The sequence below is a fragment of the Tursiops truncatus genome, chromosome 20, assembly GCF_011762595.2.
Source record: "Tursiops truncatus isolate mTurTru1 chromosome 20, mTurTru1.mat.Y, whole genome shotgun sequence".
In the NCBI taxonomy this organism is placed as follows: domain Eukaryota; kingdom Metazoa; phylum Chordata; class Mammalia; order Artiodactyla; family Delphinidae; genus Tursiops; species Tursiops truncatus.
This window is the reverse complement of record NC_047053.1, coordinates 44,149,702-44,173,239: the sequence shown is the minus strand read 5'-3', so window position 1 is coordinate 44,173,239 and position 23,538 is coordinate 44,149,702. Positions and strand designations below refer to the sequence as shown.

General features: G+C 46.3%; 1 protein-coding gene across 3 annotated transcripts in view; it reads left to right on the top strand.

Moving 5' to 3' along the window:
* The window catches only part of TEX2 (testis expressed 2), a 107,383-nt gene that overhangs the window by 70,935 nt on the left and 12,910 nt on the right, over positions 1–23,538 (top strand). For 2 of the 3 annotated variants that reach the window (XM_073797422.1, XM_019944353.3), the window contains 3 exons: positions 7,437–7,583; positions 12,300–12,399; positions 22,015–22,147. In XM_073797422.1, the coding sequence (XP_073653523.1) occupies positions 7,437–7,583; positions 12,300–12,399; positions 22,015–22,147 (380 nt within the window). The remainder of the gene's footprint in view (positions 1–7,436; positions 7,584–12,299; positions 12,400–22,014; positions 22,148–23,538) is intronic. The other variant, XM_073797423.1, reaches the window with a different exon arrangement.

Genomic DNA, 23,538 nt, shown 5'->3' with positions numbered 1-23,538 from the left:
TGGGCTGCCACGTCCACTTGGCCTGCCTGAAGCATGTGTGGGCCGCGTCCTGGCTCTCAGGAGTGGTCTGGTAGTAGAGACAGTCGTGAATAAGGTATAGGTGTATGTTTTAGTTATCTATTGCTGTGTAACAAATAGCCCCAAATGGGGTGGCTTAAAACAATAACAGTGATTTATTTTGGTCACAGATTTGTAATTTGACTGGGCCTAGCAGTGAAACCTTCTCTCTGCTCCATGCAGTGTCAGCTGGGGAGGCTGGACGGGGGGCTGGAGGACCTGCTTCCGAGATGGCGCTTGCATGGCTGGCAAGTAGTTGCTGGGTGGTGGCTGGGAGCTCGGCTAGGGCTGGGGGCTGTGGGCCTCGGTTCTTTCCCATGTGGCCTGGGCTTCCTTCAGTGTGGTGACTGGGTTTCAAGCACAAGCGTCCCTAGAGAAAAGAGCCAGGTGGGCTTTTTATGACCTAATCTCAGAAGTAAAGTAATGTCACTTCCTTCCTGCTCCATTAGTCAAAGTAGTCAAAAAGCCCTCCCAGCTTCAAGGAGAGGGGCATAGATTCCACCTCTGCTGAGCTGAGCGAGTAGCAAATTCTTAGAAGAGCATCTGGGATGGGAAGTATCATTGCACCATTTTTGAGAAATAAGGTCTGCTACAGTATTTATTCCTATGCTCTTTTTATTACTTTTCATGCTTTCCTTTTCAGTGGAGATAGTTCTTTACTAGTTTTATTTCTCTTTAATTCTGTAATTCGAGCAAATGAGGACCTTCCCCCACCCCCTCTTTAATTTTCTTTTCTTTTCTGTGCCTGTGAAGCATTAACATGGTTCCAAAAACCGAAACTGTACAAAGACATATTCAGAAAAGTGCCGTCTCCCCCGCCCTTTTCCTTCTATTCATCCATGCCATCCCCCCACCCCCACCCCAGTAGTGAACCGGTCTCATTAGTCTCTGGCTCATCCTCTCTGGGTTCATTTCCCCTCCTGTCTTACTCAAAGGATGGCACGCCATGGATACTCTTTTGCACGCTTTTTTCACTTACCAGCACATTCTGGAAATCACTCCACATCGGTTCTTAGATATCTCCCCTTCCTCTTGTTTTTCAGCAACTGCAAAGACTGACTCCATTGTGTGAATGTTCCATAGTATATTCATTCTCTTATATGGGCGTATGGGTGGTTTGTAATATTTTGCAATTACAAACAGTGCTGCAATGAACAACCTTGTATATGTGTATTTTTGTGTTGTTGGGGGTATAGCTTCAAGGTGATATCTTACGAGAATGTCAGAATGTAAACTCACGTGTAGTTTTGTTAGATATTGCCAAATGCCTCTGCGTAAGGGTTGCACCAGTGTTCATTCCCACTGGTAATAAGAATGCCTGTTTCCCCACAATTTTGCCAAATGTGAACCTTTTGGACGTGGTCATTAGTGCTCATCCTTCCTGCCAAAGACGGCCAGGTTATTTCTTTGGGTTCATATTGCCTCTGCTGTCATGAGTCCAAGAGGAACTGAAAGGGCTCAGAGACACAAAGGAACCTTTGACACCTCTTCAAGTTACACTGTCACTTCATCAGTGTCGGCACCACCCAGACGCTTACCCAGGGTAGCATGCCCCCTCCTCTTCTATGCAAGGAGCTTGGAACACAGCACCAGCCTTTGCCCCACCCTGCTGCTGCTTCTTACAGGCCACGTTCAAAGCATCTCTCACCCTGAGGGCTCCAGGTCTAACGGCGCCTTCCACACACTCAGCCTCCTTTCTCACACATGGCCCAGTGCTAAGCTGGGTCAGGAGGTGAGTAGGGCCACTGGTGGTCAGGAGCCAAACCAATGCTGAAAACAGCCAGTGATAATTAGTAGATGTAGACTAGGTTTGTATTAAACAATGCTAGAACACTTTTGGTAGTTATTCTTACCCATAATAATTAAAAACAAGTTCGGGGGATTCTGAAATCACTTTGGAGCTCAACATTTGAATTATAAAATACTGCTCTTTTGGAGGAAGGGCCTGGTTCTCCAGATGTTTAGTGATTAGTGATCGGTCGCTGAGCCCTGACTTGCCCTTGTGACTCCACTTTATCTCACAAACACAGACTGTACCAGCCTCTGAAGTCTCCAAACCCCTGTGATCTTGGCGCCATTTTCTCTCTTCTCAGGCAGCTTCACCTCTAGAATAGTGAGACCATGAGGCTGGCTGAGGAGACCCAGACCTTGATCATCTTGTTGGTTTGAGGAGAAGATATAAACAGCAATTAAGAAAATGAAGAAACTCTTTTAAGAAATGTCTAAAGGTGGGATAGTATTATCCCTAGTGTTGGTACCTCAGGAAGGGAGACCCCACGGGCAGCCTGTGGATTTACTCAAAGGTGTGAGGCCAGGGAGGCTACTAGTTCTTTATGCCCTGAAGCGGCCTGCCTGGGAGGGAGGGCCATTGGTGAGGCAGCGCTGTGCTTGTTCACCAAGTGTGAGGCTCTGGTGTTCAGATCACATCAGGCACTGCCACGCTCCTTTTCAATGGAAGGTTTTCAGAAATACTTAAAGGTCATGTAGGCTGCCCCAGCTTTGGAGAGTCCTGCCTTCATTATTGCTAGTTCCGCTAATTATCTTGTTACCTACAAACTGGATCATAAGATACTACATCCTGTTTGGTGTTATCAGGAGATAAGAACTCAACAAAGCAAACAGGAATCAAACAGAAACCAGGAAATCTTAATTGGCAGAATGGTTTCCCAAGGCTTCCCCTTTCCAAGCTCAGAGTCAGCTTTTTAAACATTTAAAAGTAGAATTGCAAAGTGTTTATCATACAATAAGTAAAAAATATAAAGCCATATATCCAATTTAAAAATAAATTTTAGGAAGGTTACAGACAAGAGTGCCAAGACAGTTCAGTGGGGGAAAGAATAGTCTTTTCAACAAATAGTGCTGGGGCAACTGGACATCCACATGCAAAAGAATGAGGTCAGACCCCTCCCTCACACCGTATACAAAAATTAACTCAAAATGAATCATGGACCTTAAGGCAAGAGCTAAAACTATGAAACTCTTCAAATAAAATATAGGAGTAAATCTCTGTGAATTGGGGCTAGGTGTAAAGACTTCTAAGATAAGATAGCAAAAATACACACAACCAAAGAAAAAATAGGTAAATTGGACTTCATCAAAATTACAAACTTTTGTGTGCAAACAGTACTATCAAGAATGTGAAAAGACAGCCCACAGAGTTTGCAAATCATATGTCTAAGGGTTTTGTACCCAGAATATATAAAGGACTCCTGTAATTCAATAATAAAAGGTAAATAACCCAATTAAGAAATGGGCAAAGGATCTGGATAGATATTTCTGCAAAGAAGATATACAACTGGCCAGTAAGTGTATGAGAAGATATTCAGTCATTAGCCATCAGGGAAATGCAAATCAAAACCATAATGCAATGCCACGTCCAAACCACTAGGATGGCTAGAATAAAAAAGACAGACGATAACAATGATTCATGAGGATGTGGAGAAACCGGAACCCTTGTAACAGTGGGAATGTAAAATGATGCAGCTGCTGTGGAAAGCAGTTGGTGGTTCCTCAGAATGTTAAACATAGAGGTTTATGATCCAGCAGTTCCACTCCTATGTGTATATCCAAGAGAAATGAATGAAAATCTAGGTCCACACAAAAACTTGTACACAACTGTTCATAGCAGTGTTATTCACAATAGCAGGAAGTGGAAAACAACTCAAATATCCCTCAGTTGAAGAATGGACAAAGTGTGGTATATACACATAATAGAATATTATTCCATAATAAAAAGGAATGATGTACTGATACATGCTACAGCATGGATGACCTTGAAAACATTATGCTTTGTGCAAGAAGTCAGCCACAAAGGAACACATATTGTGTGATTCCATTTATGTGAAATGTCCAGAATAGGCAGATTCACTGCGACAGATATGTGGTTAGTTGCCTTGGGCTGGTGGGGATGGAGCTGGGAGGAATGGGGAATGACCACTCGTGGATACAGGGTTTCTTTGGGGGTGACGAAGATATTCTAAAATTGATTGTGGTGATGCCCTCACACTCTGAACATACCAATACCACTGATGATGCTTTTTAAATGGGTGAATTGTATGGTATGTGAATTATATCTCAATAAATCTGTTTTTTAAAAAGGATACAAAACCATGTTAGTTATGCTTATTTTTTAAAGTTATGTATTCTTAAACAACAAATATATATATATATACACACATTGAAAACAGACTGAAATATAGTTAAAATGTTTTAAATAAGTATATCTGGATAATGGGATTATGGGTGTTTTCTCTAGTAAATATGCTTGTTTTTGTAATCGGGGAAACAGCTAACCGGGAGGGTCTTCCACTGTGCCCTCTCCTGGGCCAGGCAGCCCTTTGTGAAGCCCTCATGACATCAGATAGTGTGCGACCAGACCTTAGCAGCAAAGCCACCAAGCTGCCTTTGCCCTTAAAAAGCTGGGCTGATCGCCTGGCTATTTGTAATAGGAAAAGTTACACCACAAAAAGTAAATCTGTACTATTTTCTTTTTACAGGTTGGTTTTTAATAAAATATCTCCCAAGAGCTACTCAGACAGTTACAATAGTCTTGCTTTAGCTTCGGGCCATTGAACTCTCTAAACTTCATTTTGGAAGCCATTTTTAGAAACATACCCTTGCTAAATGTACATCTTTAATTGAAATGGTAAAGTGAATCTGCTTCTCACATTCCTTCCTGCAGCCAAACAGCAGCATTAGGAAATGTGTACACATTTATTGTTGACGGTCTTAAATTTGTATGACTCCCATTGGAAATGAGTTCTTCCTAGCAGCCTGTTGAATCCAGATTTTGTTCATAAAGCTGCTTTGATGCATTGTCAGTGTTCTGCTGCTCATGGATTTTTCTTTGTTCCCAATGAGTCTGTGGAGAGAAGCCTGCATTAGAAAAAGGAACAGTTGAAAAGAAAAAACAACCTCCTTGTCAGTTATTTCAGAAATTTGTTTCCACATCATATGCCTTTGGCTTGGACAAAAGTTGTGAAATAGCCTTTGTTTCATGCTATTTTGTGTTGTTAAACCTGTTTCCTGTGAATAACTAGGGTTGTAAGGAAAGGTTAGTAAAGAGTCAACTCTCCCACATGAGAAGGGAAAAAGTAACCTCTTCTCTTGTGCAGCCTACAGATCTGAGTGAGACATGCACCGCCCTGCGTGGGCAGCCTCTTGGCACTGCCCGGATCCCTGGGGGAGGAGGGTATTGTCCCTGGGTGAGTGTTTACTCAGAAGTCTGCATAGATAATCTGATGTGACTCAAAGACGGTAACCTCAGAAAAGCTAGACCAGATCCCCTTGGGGTGGGGTGCAGATGTTCAGGCAGAGAGAAAAGCGATTCCAAAAACCGCGTACAGCCTGAGGCATGACTAAGTGCTCGCTGGGCACAGGCTTCCACTCGACCATCCAGAACCTGGTGGTAGAGATGCCTCGGTTAATATCAGAAGCCTTTACAGCACCAGAAGAGCACAGAGAGGGGACCCTACAGCCATTCACACAAGGCAGCTAGAGCCATGTCTTCTGAAATGCAGGGACCAACATGTATTATTTTTTAAAACAGAGTTTAACTTTTTTTTTAAATGAGACTCGCCGACATTTATAAGGGATAACTTTGAAAATACCCCAATTTGAAGGACTCCTAGAACATAGGGTATCCCTACTTATATGCAGTAACATTAGACTGAGAAATGCAGGTGAACCCCCAGGCCCCCAAAGCGAGAGACGGCACAAGCCCTGATGAGAGTGGAGGACAGGTGGGTGCTGGGCAGCCCTCCAGGCCCTGCACAAGCTCAGTGACCAGTTCAACTGAGTCAGACCCTAAGGAGTCCAGGCTTCAGAAAAATCACACATAGGTCCCTGCCATAGACCTTTAGGACACTCACAGGTCATCACATCTCTAAGTGTCAAATCCACAAGCACCAGGCCACCCGTGTACTCTGCCCCCGGCTTAGGACACAGCTGTGCGGGGGCGTGGTCACGGCTGCGCAAGACAGACATCACCCGTGTGAGCCCACGCTGGAGCACAGAGACGTGAGGCGTCTGGTGTAGGTGATGGCTGCAGGCAGCCGTGAGGGCAGGGCAGATGCATTTGTACAAACCGTAGAGGGAAGAGAAAGGGTGAGCAATCCACAGATTCCTGCATTTCTAGTTCTTTTAGTCTTTGCTTTCCAAGGCGAATTGTTTCTATAAGGCTATCACCTAATTAGAGACCTCAGAACAAGGCTCTGTCTGTCACGCCCGGGCCTGGTCACGCCCCCTTCCTCCCACCGGACACAGCAGGTGGGAGACAGGGAGGAGGCTGTGAGTCAGGCTGTGCTGATGAATCAGGGGCCTCGGGCAGGGTGCTGAACAGTTCCGAGTCTGTTTGCTCCTGCCTGAAATAGAAGTAAAAGTTCTGTCTTTCCTGGGTATTGTGAGATGTAAATGAGGGAACCTGAGAAGGAATCTTATCATAGGGCCTGGCATGGGGTCAGTGGACACCACCAAGCATTGCCTGCACTACCACACCGTCCATGGGTGTCACGGCTGCTTCTCCCTTCTGCTTCACCCCGACCCTGGCCCTCTCCAGGCAAGAATCCATGGTCTAATTCTTAGCCTTGGAAATTGGAGGCTAACAGGGTTTTCTCTTTTCCCACCTTGCACGCTGGCCACAACAGATGTTTTAGGTGGATTGTATCAAATGGAGCTGAAGCCCAGGGTGTTTCACGGGGCTGAGATGGATGAGAACAGCTGTAGGAGTTTCACAGAATTCCTCTCTCTAATCCAGGGCTGTGGGTCTCAACCTCACCTGTTCATTACATCAGTAAGAGAGTTTCTAAAAATCCTCATACCCACTTAAATCAGTATCGCTGGATACAAGACCCAGACACCAGTATTTCTAAGCACTTTCTGCCCCTCGCCCAGGAGAATCATGACCTCCCAAGAGTCAGGCTGAATGTGAGAGTCCTGGGCATTGAGAAACTCTGGGGCTGCCTGGTGAGACCAGCTCGACGGTTACATGTCCTGGGAGCCTTAGCTGGAAGAAAGAGAGGCAGACGTTTGATCAGATGTGTCATTGACTTAGAATGTTGGTACCAAGCTAATTTGGGGGGAGGGGAGGGGTAGGGTAATACGGCTGAGCTAATTGTATGAAATATTAGCTGGTTCACAAGAAGACTGGTAGAAGAAGCAAATAGACAAAGAGGAGTTTTTATCTGTGATGGTGGCTTTTGTTTCTCTTTTTCTATTCACTGATACAACGTGGGACTTGATATTTATAGGGAAGAAATACGACTCACGTGGCCGGTCCCCCTTCTCTAGAGGGAGGGACCTTCAGTGACTTTATAAAAATAAGCCACTGGCTTGCTCTCCAGTTGCTTTCTAGTTAATTCTGGTCCTTTTTCTTTTACCAGTTGCCAGAGGTTCCACCCTCTGAGGAGGAAGAACAGGAAGCCTGGGTGAATGCCTTGCTTGGAAGAATGTTTTGGGACTTCTTAGGAGAGAAGTACTGGTCTGATCTGGTGTCTAAGAAAATCCAAATGAAACTCAGCAAAATAAAGGTATTGTTTTCCACCCAAGAGGCTTCCGATTCATCACGTCTTAATTTCTAGAAGTTTTGTACATTATATCCTAAGTGAAAAATCATTTGGTTTAAAACGTATAACAAATGAGAGTAGTAAGTTCTTATCAAATAACACATCTGGGGTGTGACCTTGACCATACGACTAACTGCCTCTGGGGATGTAGTGAATGTTCCTGTTTATTTTTTCCCCTTCTGTTGCCCTCATTGTTATTCACTCTGGGTGAGAATCCAGAATTTGGTTTGGGAAAATGGGAGCTGTTGCAGCTGGTTGGTTATATAGAATCGTGTTATCTTTAAGTTAGTAATGAACTTAAATTGTATGGCCGACAGCCCCCCCAGCCTCACAATCTTGGCCACACAGCATGTGCTCTGAGGAAAATGCCAGACTACTTAAGACCTCTTTCCCAACTCGCTCTCCAAGCTGGGAAAGCTACCATTGCACTCTAAATGTGTCTGCATTTGACCTTTACTTCTGGCCAGATGGTATTTTATTTTGGGCGCTCTCTTTGCTGAAGAAACAGTCCCGGTGCTGATGTAGGCCCACTTGGAAGTGAGTTTAAACTTGCGTAAGTAGTCTTCACAGTTGCCACTAAGTGACTCACTTAGTACCACCTTTGCCAGCTAAGAGACCTTATTTAGGCTACTTAGAAGTAAGTTTTTGATCCATTGAAGACCCAACCAAGGAAGAGTCACTTGGGTCCCCAGATCTTCACGGAGAGCTCACACAGTCAGCAGCTTAAGTCAGTGGATCTTTTGGGTCATAGATACCTTTGAGAAGCAGAAACATATGGACCCTTTCCCTAGAAAAATGCCCTGTGACACAAAATTTTGCCCATGATTTCAGAGAGTTCAAGGACTCCAGGTTAGGAGACGATACAATTATGTTGGAAGAAAATGTGGGCGTGGAGGAGCTTCGATTTGATTCCTGTCGTGCCTTTGGGTCATGAACAGAGCCTTTCCTGGCACAGTCAGGCCGCTGTCACCCCTTCCCCAGGCCCTGATGAAGAGGCGGGGCCTCCTCAGCTGGAGGGGCAGGTGTCGGGAGGGCTCTGTTGACAAGGATCAGCGTGTTTGTGTTCTTCAGGCGAGTGCGGGTCGAGCGCTCTGCAGCGGGAGCAGGAAGCAGTGTTTGGAGAGGAGAGGCCAGCAGCCACCCTGGAGCTCGCTCAACCTCCTTCTCTTTTTGGGAAATGACGGAGGGCTCGAGCTCCCGGGTTGAGCCGCACGGGCAGGGCTGGTGCTGCTGTCTTCCCAGAGCTGTCATGGGTGCTTCCCTGAGCAGGAGGGCTCTGGGTCCTGGCGACAAAACAGGGCGTGCCTGAGCTGCAGAGGGACACCGCTCTCGCTGCTACACACGTTCCAGTACTGACTCTCGGAGCCGGTGTCGGAGGGCTTCTCTCTGGCGCTGGGAGTCCTTGGGGCCAACCTCCACCCCGGATTGAGAACCGTGGGCTCCCTCAACCCAGAGGAGGTTGACGAAGGTCTTTCCTTTTCATCTTCTCCCTTCGCTGACCCTGTGGGCTTCTGCAGGGTACAGAGATAAACTCTCGTCTGTGTTTTGAGGTCAGAAGTGCTAGGGGGTTATGGTGGGGAAAGTGGTCCCCATCCAGCAGCGCCAGCAGTTCAGAGGCGGGGGCTGTACTCCCCCCACTGGCAGCCTCAGCGCCTCCCACCCTCCACCCCGACCTGAGCTGCTGTCCTGGGAGGTGCCCTGAAGACCAGAGGGGACCCTGGTGATGGAATAAACGGGAGGGCAGTGGGAGATTACCCCCATTCTGAACCTGCCATCACCCCTGCCAAGAGAACACGTACTATCACCACATATCCAGGTATCCCTGGGAAGGGCTGTTCCTTAAATACAGTAGAAATATAGTAGTGAGTATTGGTTAATGGCCAGTCAAGAAACAGAATGGCTGGAGGAGGCTGAGCTGCCCCTGTGACAAAGGTCCCCCCCGTCTCCTGGTCTCCTTGAGGGCCTGACATATGAAGGGCACTTTGCTGGCTGCAGTGATTGTCACCGTCACCCGTGATAAATACCTCACACTGTGGAAGAGCAGCCCCGTGTGTGTATCTGGTGCCCGGTGATGGGTTTAAAATAAGCTGAGTTTCTGCCTCCACAGCAAGTACACCCTGGGCCTTGGCCGGCTGCTCCGGCACCACCTTGGAGCCCTCAGTAGTTATGGCCTCTGCCCATGTCAGCAAATGCTGCTCTTATTGCAACAGCTTCTAACTCAACCCCCACCAACCTGGAGAACGCCCAGTCCCCAGCTGGGTTTACCCAGGAGGGTAAAGAACACACAGTGGGTTCCCGTCTCACTGTGGTGCCCTTAGGGTGGGAAGAAGAGAGTCTCTGGTTGAAAAGAGCAGGAGGGGGAGTGACCTTTCCTTGCCTCCCCGCCACCCGACAGGGCAGGAAGGAAGCAGCTCTAGGGCCTGGTCCTGAGTTTTGATTCACATCAGAAATCTGAGCAAGGAGGGAGTGAGGGAGTTGGTTAGAAATGTTGCGGAGTCTTGGAGTTGGGTGCTCAGGTGAATCAGTAGGAAACGCCCTGCTGACCTCCCCTCCCCACCCTGCTTCCTGGTGATTAGTGCCCATCCCACCCCTGCCAAGTGTTTCTCATCCCCGCTTCCTTCAGTTCCCTCCTCCATCTCAGGCCCTGCCTCTGCCCTCTCGGGGACTCCAGGGAGCAAGATGGGGTGGGGAGGGAGGCTGGACGGGGCGCCAGGAGGGGCCCCATGTTCTCTGCATGCACTTCCCTGGCTCAGTGTCCACTCCTGTTCCCATAGAAACCTGGCGTGCCTCAGAAGCACTGGGCATTAGGATGACAACAATAGACAAAAAGGACGGGGGCAAGGGTGCAAGATTTTGGCTACATTTTTGGCCAAGTATCATTCTGTAGGCTGATTGGGAGGCCAACCACCACATAACATTAATGCTTTGGAAAAAGGTTTTCCAAATAAAGCAACCACCAATTCAAAAGGCACATTTGAATACTGTCTCTAGTCACATTTTGTCCATCTCAGACATCATATCCTCTTTAAATTAACACCTCCATTCCCCACAGAAAATCAGAGACGAAATTCCCTGACTGGTGAATCCTAAAAGTGTCTAAGTTTCTCCGCAGAGAGACAGCTGAAGAGGTCCAGCCAAAATAGGCACTAAATTCATGTCTGGCTATAGATGCTTCTCATTTTATGGGAAATGTTCAGCATATGTTCAATTTTTTTTAACTCTTACATTCTAAATTTTACAAAATTATTCTAATGTTCAACTGGAGCAGTCCTTATGAGAATAAGAAAATTCTGGGGGAAAAGAAAAGAGAGGGACTTGCCAGATTTAAAAATGTATTTTAAAGCTACAGTAACAAAACCACTTTGATACCAGTAGGAAACAGTGCTCAGTACAGATTCCAGTGCAATGGGAATCCCATAATGAAAGGTGGCTTTGCAGGTCAGTAGGGAAAGATTTGGTTGTTTAAAAAAAAATAGGTTAAGACACCTGACTAGCCACTGGGAAAAAAAATTAAGGTGGATTCCTAGTTTACATCTTACATTAAAATTAGGACTGGACTAAAGATTGTTTTTAATGTATATACATAAATCCAGGTCAAGGAAACATAGGTCAATTAATTCTCTGCTCTTGAGGTGAAGTAGGAATTTCTAAGCATGATACCAGCACTCTTACGTTAGTTCACTTAGAGTAAATTCCTACTGACAGCTGTGTTAGTTGGGGTCCCAGCGGAAAACATATGGCACATTCAGTGCAGCAAGCTGGGGAAGGATTTCTGAAGGTGTGGGCCGTTGTAGAGAAACCGAAAGGCACAGTGCAGCACCCCAGGGCTGGAGCGGTGGGGAGCGGTTAACCCAGACTCGGGCAGGGTGTCTAGGTGGAGGGGGCAGCCTGTCTGACAGGAGCTGTGGTCTTCATTAGAGGGAGGGGACAAATGCCTGACAGTTCTCCTCTCCGTGTACCCCCCCGCCCCCCGCCCACTGGTGTGTTCCACTTGCCAAGCCCGACCAGAAGCCAGAGGAGAGGGCAAGAGTCCATCGATGCGGTTCCCGCAGACCAGCCTCTTGGGATGTAGTGAGGAACTCGATCCCAGAGGGGCAAAGGGAAAGTATCCAGCACAGGGTCAAGGGATGTGATTTTTTTTTCCCAAGGATTTTAATACATGTTGTGAGTTGGCCTACAGGAAATGTTGTAGTGATTTCCTAACTCCTCACTAGTAGTCTAAAAGAGGCCAATTTTCCCAGCCTTCAGCCAACTCTGGGCATTATTAACCTGACCAGCATGGCTCGTTCCTTCTCCACAGTCTGGTCTCTGGCCACACGCCACCCTCAGGGAAGCCTTCGCTGACCTCCTTATCCAAGACGGTTCAGCCTCCCTCTGCCCCGTTACCCACCTTATCTTCTCTGTAGCACCGGTCACGCTCTGCAGTTATAGGTTATTTGTCTGCTTATCTGTCTGTTCCTGCCTTTTCATCATAAGCCCCATGAGAGCAAGGACCTTGCCTCTCTCGTCCGCGGCTCTGTCTGTAGTACGCTGCCTAGTATATGGTGTATGCTCAATAAATTTTGGTTGAATAAATGTGTCCCCAAAACCTTGACCATTGTTCCCTTTGAGAGTATGTTGACTTCTAGCATTTACCAGGTTCCTAACGAGTCTCCTTGGTTGTTTCCTTCTGTCCTCCAGCTCCCCTACTTCATGAATGAGCTAACTCTGACGGAGCTCGACATGGGAGTAGCTGTGCCAAAAATCCTTCAGGCCTTCAAGCCTTATGTTGATCACCAAGGTAACTCTTAACTGACTCCAGAAAGGAGTGGAGCATTTATATGAGCGTTAGAGTGTTGCCGTCACTGCAGATTGAATACCAAGGCTTTGTGTTTGGAGGGAGTTGGGGGCATTGTAACCATATTTGATGTTGCGTGTCTTCTGTTCTTAACGGCCACAGCCTGAAACCGGTGGGGAGTAGATCAGGACTCCCGCTCCAAGCCCTTCTGGTCTTCTGGATCCTTACAGGTCCTCCTCCACATGCCAGTTAATGGGGGCCCGGCCCCGCATGGTCACAGCCCTTGCCACGGTGAGAGGCAGTGGCTGCATTTCAGGCCCACTTACCCCTCGTGGCTTCTCGTCTGCATGTGCCCCTCCCTGGATTCTTACTGGGAGCTGCCCCTCCTCATAAGTAGTGACATCTTTGCCTTGCCTTAACCTCTAGGATGCAGATTCTTTGAGCTTCATGTTTTATTCTTTCTGTTCCTTTCCACTCCAAGTAGGCACTCAGTAAGTGTTTGAAAAATGAAGACTTATATTGTTGGGCAGTATTTTGAGAGTAAAGGCTCTCTGCTGGAGGGAAGTTCTCTGATTTGGTTTTTAAGACATGTTACAGACACATTATTTATGCCTACCTGTGTATGTGTGCATGTGAGAAGGTGATTAAAATGTGTGGAGAGTTTGAATACAGTTATGATGTAAAGATTTATGTGTATTTTGTGGCACCTTGACAGAAAATTTAGTACCCAGGAGTCTGGTGAAAAGAAGAATGAATTAGGTAGGCAAGAACACTCCATGAGCAGAAAGGGAAAAACCTCCCTGTCATGGAAGTATTCAACTTTTTTTCTAGACTATCCCTCTCCAAGTGAGCCTCTTTCCACTTAAACTGGATTTACATTCTTCCTCAAAGGCTCAGGAACAAAGTAAGGGAGAAAATAATTACAACTTTTCAAGAGAGTGATATTTGTTTTGAAGTAAATATTTTGTAAGATTGATAGACTATAGCATCTACTTTTGTCTCTGTATGGCTGTATCAGGTGGCTCTTGAACATATTTAGTGAAATCAAGTTCTGTGTTGTATACATTTGATGTAAATACAGAGTTTTTTTTGTTTTAACACTACAACTAGCAGCTCTAACAAATCTCTCTAGCACTATTTCAGCTAACAGTGAAGTCCATATTTCCAGGTCTTTAGCATCCCATCGATTTCAGAGAAAGATAGACCAGAGAATTATTTGCAAACCCAGAAGTCCACCTAATAGCACGTCGAAATCACCTGTGACCACTCAATTGTGTCTACACTTTGATGAATCTGAGTGCTCCTAGGTTTAGTGAATTTCTGGTTCACTAAGAGTAAAACTAGAAAAAATTCTTTGCAAATGGTCTAGCTAGAGTTCTTTCAACCACATGTGAAATTTAAACAGCTGCATTATCTATGTGTAAGGTGCAGAGCTAGGGTCTTCGCGCCGACGGCATTCCAGGGCTGCCTGGCTCCCTCTGGCTCTGGGGGCTCTAGGTTGCCCTTTGCTCTTTGCCTCTTTAGGAACTGACTTGTAACGAGCTGGTAAATGATCAGGTAACATAAGCCTCCTGAGAGTCAGGCTTAAAGAAGGTAAATAATACGTGTGCATGCTTTATTTTCTAATGCATTAGCAGTCTCTTATCTCAGAACTGTCCTTTGTTGAACTAGCAGAAATTTCCAGTGCGAGGGGAGCAGGGCCATAGCTGGGCTTTGCGGCATCTGAGAAGCGTCCCTGTGGCTGTGAACTCTGCAGCCTCCCAGGGCAGCTTTGTAAGGCTTTGAGTGAAATTCACTAAATGCCTAAGTCTCAAGTCTCTTTCCCGTTCCTCTGGAGCCAGAGCTGCATCAAGACGTTTTATTATATAGATCAAAGCTTTTGCCAGTTTTTAATCCATTTGAGGCTTACTTAACTCCTTTCAGGGCAAGTTCTAGAGATCTGCCTGCTTTATGTAACAAGGGAAGAAATGTTACTAAAGAAAGGAATGATAAAGCCTGTGGATTTTAAAAGTTTGATCAAATTAGGTTTTTCCAAGTCTGCCAAGGCTACATGTGATGGTATAACAGAAATGAACATGAAGGGACAATGCATCTTGGATTCCATTGCTCTAAGAGAAACCTTTCCTCTGGGGGGAATGAAAATCAGGAGTGACGTGTTAAAACTGACTCTGGAAAGCAGAGTTCACCTTTCAGGGAACTGCCCCCTAGGGTGAAGGGGGCTTTGACTGCTCTCAGGAGGGGGCGCCTCCCAGGGGATCCCCCTACACACCCCACACCCTTATTTTTGGTAATATTTCCTAACTTGTGCTTGTTTGTTGAAGGCACATGGCTTGGGAGGGATATTTGGGCCAGAGCTGCTGGATCGCTCCAGCCTCAGGATGCTCTTCTTGAGGCAGCCCAGAGCGGCGGTTCTGAGCTCCAGCTCTGGGGCCGCACCGCCGGGCTCACAGCTCCTTGTCCTTGGGCAAGTTGTTAACCTCGTCACTAACTCACTCCTCTCTCGGGGGGGAGACTGATGGCACCCACTTGGTGTCTTAAGTGAGTTAATACATGAAAGGCACTCGGAAAGCATCAGGTGCCAAACAAGCTCTAAGTGTTACTGTTGTTATTTTCACCAACATCATCGCTGCCTTCACTGCTGCCACTCTTGGAGAGTTTAGAATGTGAGTGGCTGAGGTGTTCAGTTGGCCCATCCTACAGCTTGAGGCTGGCAGGTCCTCCCAGAACAGATGAAGGGAAAAGGCCATTCCTGCTTCCAGACACACAGCCAGGTTCTAGTGCAGTGGATAAGGGGAAAGGACCACCGTTCCCAGGACCGGAACCGTGGCCGGAAGGTGGAGAGGATCTGAACCTCGGAAACTGGCTGTGCACCTCCTGTCTCTGACCCCTGCCCGCTCCACACACACCTCACCGTGGGGTGGGGGGTGGTCTCCTTCCTTCCCTACAGAGCAGGGCCTCCCCCCCACTCCTCATCCCCACCCCAGGCTGCTGTCCCCGGGGCCTGTCCTCGGGGGGCCTCCAGGCCAAGCCCTTTCCAGTTGTTTTATTAACTCTGTTAGGGTAATGTTTGCTCCTTCGTTCATTCAACAAATACTCATTGTGGGGAAAACCCGAATATTTAGAAAAGGGAAAAGGGAAACATTACCCATCGTTCCACCATTCAGAGATAGCCAGGATGACCATTCTGCTACATTTGGTACATTCTTGGTACATTCTCTCCTAATCTTTTTTCTTATGGATAAAAATTAATTAAAAATGTATAGCTCCTTTTTCAAACCCTTAAAGTATTGGGCAGATTGACTGTTTAGACTTGGGAAGGCAATCAGAGGTTCTCTAGCAGGACCCTGCTGTGTTTAGATGCATAAGCCAAAGCCCAGACAGGGCGTGATGTGCCAGAGATCACTCAGCAGCCTCGCTTTTCCGTGCTGCTCCGCAGCTTCTAGGCCAGAGCCAGAGGCTTGCCGCGCGTACCAGCTCCGGGCCAGGCCACCCGCGTTTGGGCCCTGCTCCTTCATTATCCAGCAGCAAGGCCTTGGGGAGGTTCTAAGCACTCAACACCTTGAGCTTCTCGTCCATAGAGTGAGGATGGCAGTAGCCTCTCCCCTGTTGCTTGTGGAGGAGATTAAACGCTTCATGTCAGCACTCAGAGAGCACACGTGACACGCGGGAAGCCATCGGTCTTCGTTACTGCTGCTGCTGCTGCAAAGCTTGATGAGTAGAGTCTTCCCGAAGGGGTTTGGTGGGGACCCTCGTCTGTCAGCCAGGTTCTTCTCTTCCATGCCTGGGACTAGTGACCTCAGAGCAGTGCCTGCAGGGGTGTCAGCAGTGTCAGAATGAGCCAAGGCTGTGGACTGTGACCCCTCAGGTTCAGATTAATTAATTTAGTCTTCAGGGCTTTTGCTACGCGGAGTTTGTCTGCAGATGGTCATTGAGCGTCCACGTGGACAGAGTGCCGCGTGGCACCGTTTTTGCCCTGTTTCAAGATACCCGATTAACAACCCGAATTTCCACCAAAGGGCTTGGATTCTGTGGAAAGATGACCATGTCCCACAGGAAGAGGAAGCTGGTCTGTCTTCAGAGATGCCTGTAGTTGTGTCTGGCAGGTCCATCATCTACATTTGTCTTCCAGACCTTGATCTGTGGTGCCTGGTGCCTTTGTTCAGTGCTGGGACTGAAGCTACTCTGCCAGCGGAGTATTGCAGAAAAGTGGAACCAGGGCAGTCTGTGAGCTGTCTGTTCCTCTGGCTACACCCTCATCAAGAGGGCAGCTGCCTGAGGTCGATCACGGTGACAGGGCCAGACTGTGGGGCTCAGCACTGAGAAGAATGGCACATATACTCTCTGACCAGATCTGTGTTGCACAAGGAAAATATACCTTTTGTGGGAAAGGGAAAAAAAATACTCATTTGTGGAACTTGGGTTGGGGCGGGGAGGAGAGACTCTGATTTGGGACTGTGTTGACCTTGAAAGGTGGAGCTGTTTCCAAGAACGGTTACAGGTAGACAAAACCAAAAATGACATCTGTCCTAGGGGACACATCCAATTACAAGGAATAATACTAGTTTTCTGCAGCATCTGAGTGAGCAGTATGGCACCAGTCTGTTTGCCAGGGACGAAACGGTCACTGATGTGGTCGTCTAAGAGCTGAATAACTCAAACATCTGTTCTTGGTAAAATCAGTGTATTATTAAATCTTCCATTTTAAGAGCTTTTGTTTTTTGGATGCCAAATGTTGGCTTTCAGAGTGAAAATCAGCCATCAGTTACGGGTACAGGGATAGTGGAGGAGCAGGTAACATGAGCCAGACCCTGTGAGCAAGGCTTTAGGGCCTCTTACCTCCTCCTGAGCAACCCCTGCCCCATTAAACCTGTTCCAGTGAGACTGAGGCCTTTTAGCTATTTTAATAGTAAATACGACAGTGAACTGTTGAGTGAAAGTACTAGATTTATTCGAGCACAGTAGGACTGCTCCTGAGGCCATGGAGTCTATTAAATCAACTACCAGGGAGAAGGCGGAAGAACCTCTGTTCTACTCGTCTCTGGTGACATGTACCAGGGCATGTGTACTATCTCTGCTGGCATCTAGGTCTGCTCTGTACCAGGTGGCCCAGGCCGTCGTTACTCTTCTTCAGGCATAAACTTCCAGAGGACAGGGATTCACTTCAGTGTCTTGAGCTCTGATAGCTTGCGTTAAGAACTAAATAAACATTTTGAGGTGGAGCGAGCAGTAGCTTTTGCCACAGTCTGAGTAGCAGTGGTGGTAACTGATCCTTCCCTCACGAGGCTGAAGAGAAACAGAAAAACAGCCCTCCGAGCTCCTCAAGTCCTTGTGTGAAGACTGACTGAAGTTTGTCATGTTCATTGTTAGTTGTGTTTCCCTTGTAGCCAGTGAAGGGCCGGTTTTTTAGGGACTTGTTGGTAATCAGGTGCCACCCTTCGCCACTGGACAGCCTCGCAATGTGAAGACCCCTCATGTGGTGGAGATTGTTACGGACTGAATGTCTGTGTTCCCCCCAAACTCATATGTTGAGGCACTAACCTGCAATGTGATGGTATTTAGAGATGGGGCCTTTGGGGTGATTAAGTTTAGATGAGGTCATGGTGGGATTAGTGCCCTCATGAGAAGAGAGACCAGAGAGATAGCTCGCTCGCTGTGCCACATGAGGACACGGGAGAAGGCGGTTGTCTGCAGGCCAGGAACAGAGCCCTCACCAAGAATGAATCGCCAGCACCTTGATCTTGGACTTGCAACCTCCAGAACTGTGCCAAATAAATGTCCGTGTTTCAGCCACGCAGTTTGTGGTATTTTGTTACAGCAGCCTAAGAAGACTAAGACCAGACCCTTTGTGTTCATGCCCTTTCCAGAGAACCTCTCAGGACTGGCTGCCTTACGCATATTTAAAGATTTAAAAAATTGCCTTGCTCCTTAACTTCTGATTTTTGTCCTTGATCACTACCAAGACCAGATGGTTACAGGAAGCAACATTTTAAATGAAATGCCTCACAAGCAAGTCTTAACCTTTGTCAAGAGCCCAGAAGAAAAAGCTCTGTTCCCGCACTCACCCAGGCGAGGAACATGCAGCTCGTTAGGGTTAGGGTGCCACTCAGAGCACAGTGTCTGTCCCCACTTCACAGTGTTGCTACATTTGTCCTCATTGAGAAGACAGCCTTTCTAGTAACTGCTGATGTCGTCTTTCGGTCCTGCAAGGTGGGAGCTCCTAACTCACCCTTTATGTAACCACGTGGTTTCGGCTCTCGCTACGTGCACTCCAAGGTTTTCAGGGAGCTTTTTGCCACTGAATCATTGTCACAGACGCGTGTTTTTCTTTGCACCTAATGTTAAAATTGTCATCTTACCCTCATCTGAATGCAAGCACGTCATATTAAGATAACTTGTTTGAATGTTTGCAGTTTATATCTGTATTTAAAGATTCTCAAACCATTCTTGACTCCTTCATATCTACACTGAGAATGGGGGCTGAGCAAGGCCCCTGGGTGGGCCTCATGGAACATCTACAATGATACAAGAAACAGGCTTCATCCCCTACGCAGGAGCTTGGTCAGATGTCCTCACCTTGCCCGCTCCCCAGCCTGGACAGGGCTCTCTGGCTGCCCAGTGCAGCCTCTTCCCTCTGGCCCCGTGTCCTCCTCTGGTCTGGTCCCCGTCTGCTATGGCAACAGCAGCAAGCTAGGCTGTAGCTCAGAGTGGTTAGAAGAAGGAAGTGGCTGGTGATGGATGAGAAAGGGGAGAGCCCTGCCAGGATGCAGCAAGAGCCAGGCTGTACAAGCCGTGTGGCCTCCCCTGTACAGATGAGGAGGCCGGTGCCTAGACACTGAGAAACTTCCAGGGGAATTCAAGCCCCGGTCCATGTGACTGGACTCCATGTGCTTTTCCCTCTTCCCAGCCTCAGCTCCCGGCAGGGGGGCTGGACCACACGTCATTGAGTAGAATGTCCCGATGACTGGGCTGTGGGCCAGCTGTTTACCAAACCTGTGTCCATATCCCCTCATTTAAAAAACAGACAAACAGAACCTTCCACTTTATTATAACAAGTAAAATTCTGGTGCCTTTAATATGACAACCTTTGAAGGCAAATACATACTAGTAATATTTATTGGAAACCTGACTGGGATTTTCAAAGGAAATGATTATGTCTGAATACATACCGCAACCAGGTAGTTTGAGTCTATTGATTCTCAAGTTAAATAAAGCTGGCGATATACAAGAAGAAATATCTTCTTTATTGATGTTCCATTTATATTGAGTTTAAAATCTACTAATATCAAGCCTTTTGCCCTAATACCCTATCTGCTGGAAGTGATTAATGACTAAATGTCTTTATTAAAGCAGATGTGCCCTTTATTTCCAGTAACACTGCCTCTGAAGAGCAAGCTAATTAATGATTTTTAAATGTTTAATGTAAGCAAGAAATAAAGCAGTTTTGTGTGTTGCTGCAAAGAAGACATTCACAACTGATCTGCATATCACTTAATTAAACCAGGTCATTCACAGAAAATAATTATCTTCAATTATGATAAAAAGAATTTGGTGAAAGCAAAATGGAAATTATTCTGCCTTTAGTGAGGAGTTACACCAATAGCGCTTACTGAAGCTAAGAAAGCAATTATCTGAGGTGGTGGCCAAACAGGGGATAAGTTATTTACTGTAATTGCTTGGAAATGCGGCTGTGTGTGAACAGTGGTTTTAGATTAATTTCCTGCTTCCTTTTAGATATTGTCATTTGTCTTATGAGGATCTATAAAACTTTATTTACATTTAAACACCCACTTGAAGGACCATGTTTTTTTTTCACTGTATTATTGATTTATTCTTTTTGCATTTTAAAAAAGTTACACTTGTTGAATATACTGTTAGTACCCACAAGCCAGCTAGCAGATCTGGTTTTTTTTAATTAATTTTTTTTTATATAGCAGGTTCTTATTAGTCATCAATTTTATACACATCAGTCTATACATGTCAATCCCAATCTCCCAATTCATCACACACACACACCCGCCCCCCCGCGCTTTCCCCCCTTGATGTCCATACGTTTGTTCTCTGCATCTGTGTCTCAACTTCTGCCCTGCAAACCGGTTCATCTGTACCATTTTTCTAGGTTCCACATACATGTGTTAATATACGATATTCGTTTTTCTCTTTCTGACTTATTCACTCTATGACAGTCTCTAGATCCATCCACGTCTCAACAAATGACCCAATTTCGTTTCGTTTTATGGCTGAGTAATATTCCATTGTATATATGTACCACATCTTCTTTATCCATTCGTCTGTTGATGGGCATTTAGGTTGCTTCCACGACCTGGCTATTGTAAATAGTGCTGCAGTGAACACTGGGGTGCGTGTGAGGACCATGTTTTGATGGGAAGTCCATGAGGTGTTACAGAGCTTGGACTCGGTTAAGTCACAGCATAGTCTGTCCCACCTGCTGAATCATAGGACCCTGGGGTAGAAAAGGTTGTGAGATGACTGACCCCTATTTGCATTTTAGACTTCTGGTCAGTGGCCACTTCTGCTTGGTGGACCTTCCCAGTGAAATTCCGCAAAGCCAAAAGCCTCTAAGATATGCTCTATGCTCTCATTGACATGAGTGTCTTTTCTAAGGAACAGGTGGTTTTTTGTTTTCTTTTTTAACATCTTTATTGGAGTATAATTGCTTTACAATGGTGTGTTAGTTTCTGCTTTATAACAAAGTGAATCAGCTATACATATACATATATCCCCATATCTCCTCCCTCTTGCATCTCCCTCCCTCCCTCCCTATCCCACCCCTCTAGGGGGTCACAAAACACCGAGCTGATCTCCCTGTGCTATGCGGCTGCTTCCCACTAGCTATCTGTTTTACATTTGGTCATGTGTATATGTCCATGCCACTCTCTCACTTTGCCCCAGCTTACCCTTCCCCCTCCCCGTGTCCTCAAGTCCATTCTCTACATCTGCGTCATTAAGGAACAGGTTTTTCAACTAAGGTACAAAGTGGTTACCCAACTTTATCTAGATAATCCTGGGGCTTGAACACGAATTCTTTTGATTCCATTCCTATGCAATTTCCAGAAAGAAGAGGGTTCTAAAAGGTTTTGTCACCATCCTTATCATACCAAGCTAAACCTGAACCATTTTCTGTGCCCCTCCCCTCCCCCACCCCCAAACAATAGATAATTTTAAGAAAGACAGTGGTTCTCACTTGTGTCTTTAAAGAGCCCAGCTTGCTGTGAAGTCTCTGCACCTCTCTTCTGCCTCTAACCAGCTGGGACAACGCAGACCTCGTCCTGGCTTTGCCCTGGCACAAGCCATGTCCTCCTGCTGGGAGTGTGTTTCTTACCCAAAGTGAGAAGAACCCAGAGGACAGGACCCTGAGCTCACTGTGACCATTTTAACGGATGTTGAAATACTGGCAATTTGCCAGATGCTTGAACTGTTTCCAGAAACTTTTCTTTTCACGGTCTCTTCTTGCATGCATTGGCAGTACAGGCAATATATATAGACTTTCGATGTGATACCTACTTAGATACTTTAAAATATAAATTTTAATCTGTCACTTATAGTCATGTTTTTCCAGTGGGGGGGAAAAAACCTTCTGTTTTTTCACCATTTCTCCAGGACTCTGGATCGATTTGGAAATGTCCTACAACGGGTCCTTTCTGATGACTCTTGAGACCAAAATGAATTTGACCAAACTAGGTAAAGAGCCTCTTGTTGAAGCCCTGAAGGTTGGAGAAATTGGCAAAGAAGGGTAAGGGGCTATATGAATTTACTAACCCAACCCTGGGGAACCACCTCCTTCCTCGAGCCCTTGAGAAGCAGCTTTAATGTGTGTAGCCCCAATGTTGAGCGCGAGCTTCATGTAAGTGCTTCCTGGCCCCGGAGGATTTCAGGGAATAGTTTCTTGGTTTCACCCCCTGCAGACTGTGAGTCCCCGCCTCTGCTCAGTGCCGTAGGCCTTGGTGCTGCCAGTGGAGCATACAGTGTCGATTACCTGGAAAGCATCCCTGACTCAGACCAGCCGGGCAGGCTGCACAATAAGATGCTTTGTGAAGAGAAGCATCATCCAGCAGGTTCCTCCTTCAGCTTTGCAGCCACGCACAGCACTGTGTGGGCCAGGCTGAGGTGCTTCAGGGGGCTGCCTGCTGTAATCACAGCGTCAGAGTTATTTATAATTAGACGATTGATCTTGTAGCCAAGAGGGTGCTCCTAAAGTGTTTGGAGACGCCTTTCCCCTAAATAATACAATGTCTATTTTCTTAGTAAACTCCTCTCTTTGTAGAAGATACTGCATCTGTTGCCGAGTTTGTCTAATTTAGTAAATATTTCCAATTTGTGAGATAGTTAATGAAGCTGATTCTTTTTCTTAGATGCCTGGAATGGATAAGCTGGAACTGTCACATTCCCACACACCTTAAAAACGACTGCTTCAGACTACACGTTTAAATTATATTATTGTTTTTACCAAACTAAAAATGCTGATTGGAGTCTGCTTCTCACATCTTCAGCCCCTTTGCATGGAATTAGCAGTACAGTGATCGGAAAATGCCACAAGGAGCCACCTTCTCAGCATCTAAATATAAATATGAGACACAGGCTCTTAGGTGTTTGCTATATTATGATGCTGACCTGATGCTTGTATTCATACTTGTGGTGAAAGCACAGTAGATGGGGGAGTTGGATCATACATTTGAGAACGTTCTTTCACTAAGGTGATTCCGAGTTGTCCAGGTGACTTAATGAAAATGTTCATATTTTAAATTTTGGAGAATTTCACTTGCTGTATGCAGTCTAACCTGTATCTGTGCTATTTTCCTTTCACTTTTCTACTGTTTTGTTAAAATGTGTTTGGATTCGGCAATCTGTGGATTGTGTTTTCCGGTGAGTGGTATTGATCAGCCCTCCATGTAGCATTTCATACCCCATCAGTGCTGAGCCTCATTCGGCCCCATGTGACACCGCGAGGAAGCTTGTCCTTTCATCATGTTCCCCAACATAAAGGCACCGTTTGTAGACCTGAGTGGATTGAGATCAGGAGCATTTAAGAGGCTTTCCTGGGGGGAGAGTCGTACAGACTTCCTTGATTCGTATTTCCGGGGTCCTGATCTAGCCCTCTAGTCAGACTCAGCTTCTGTCCCCAGC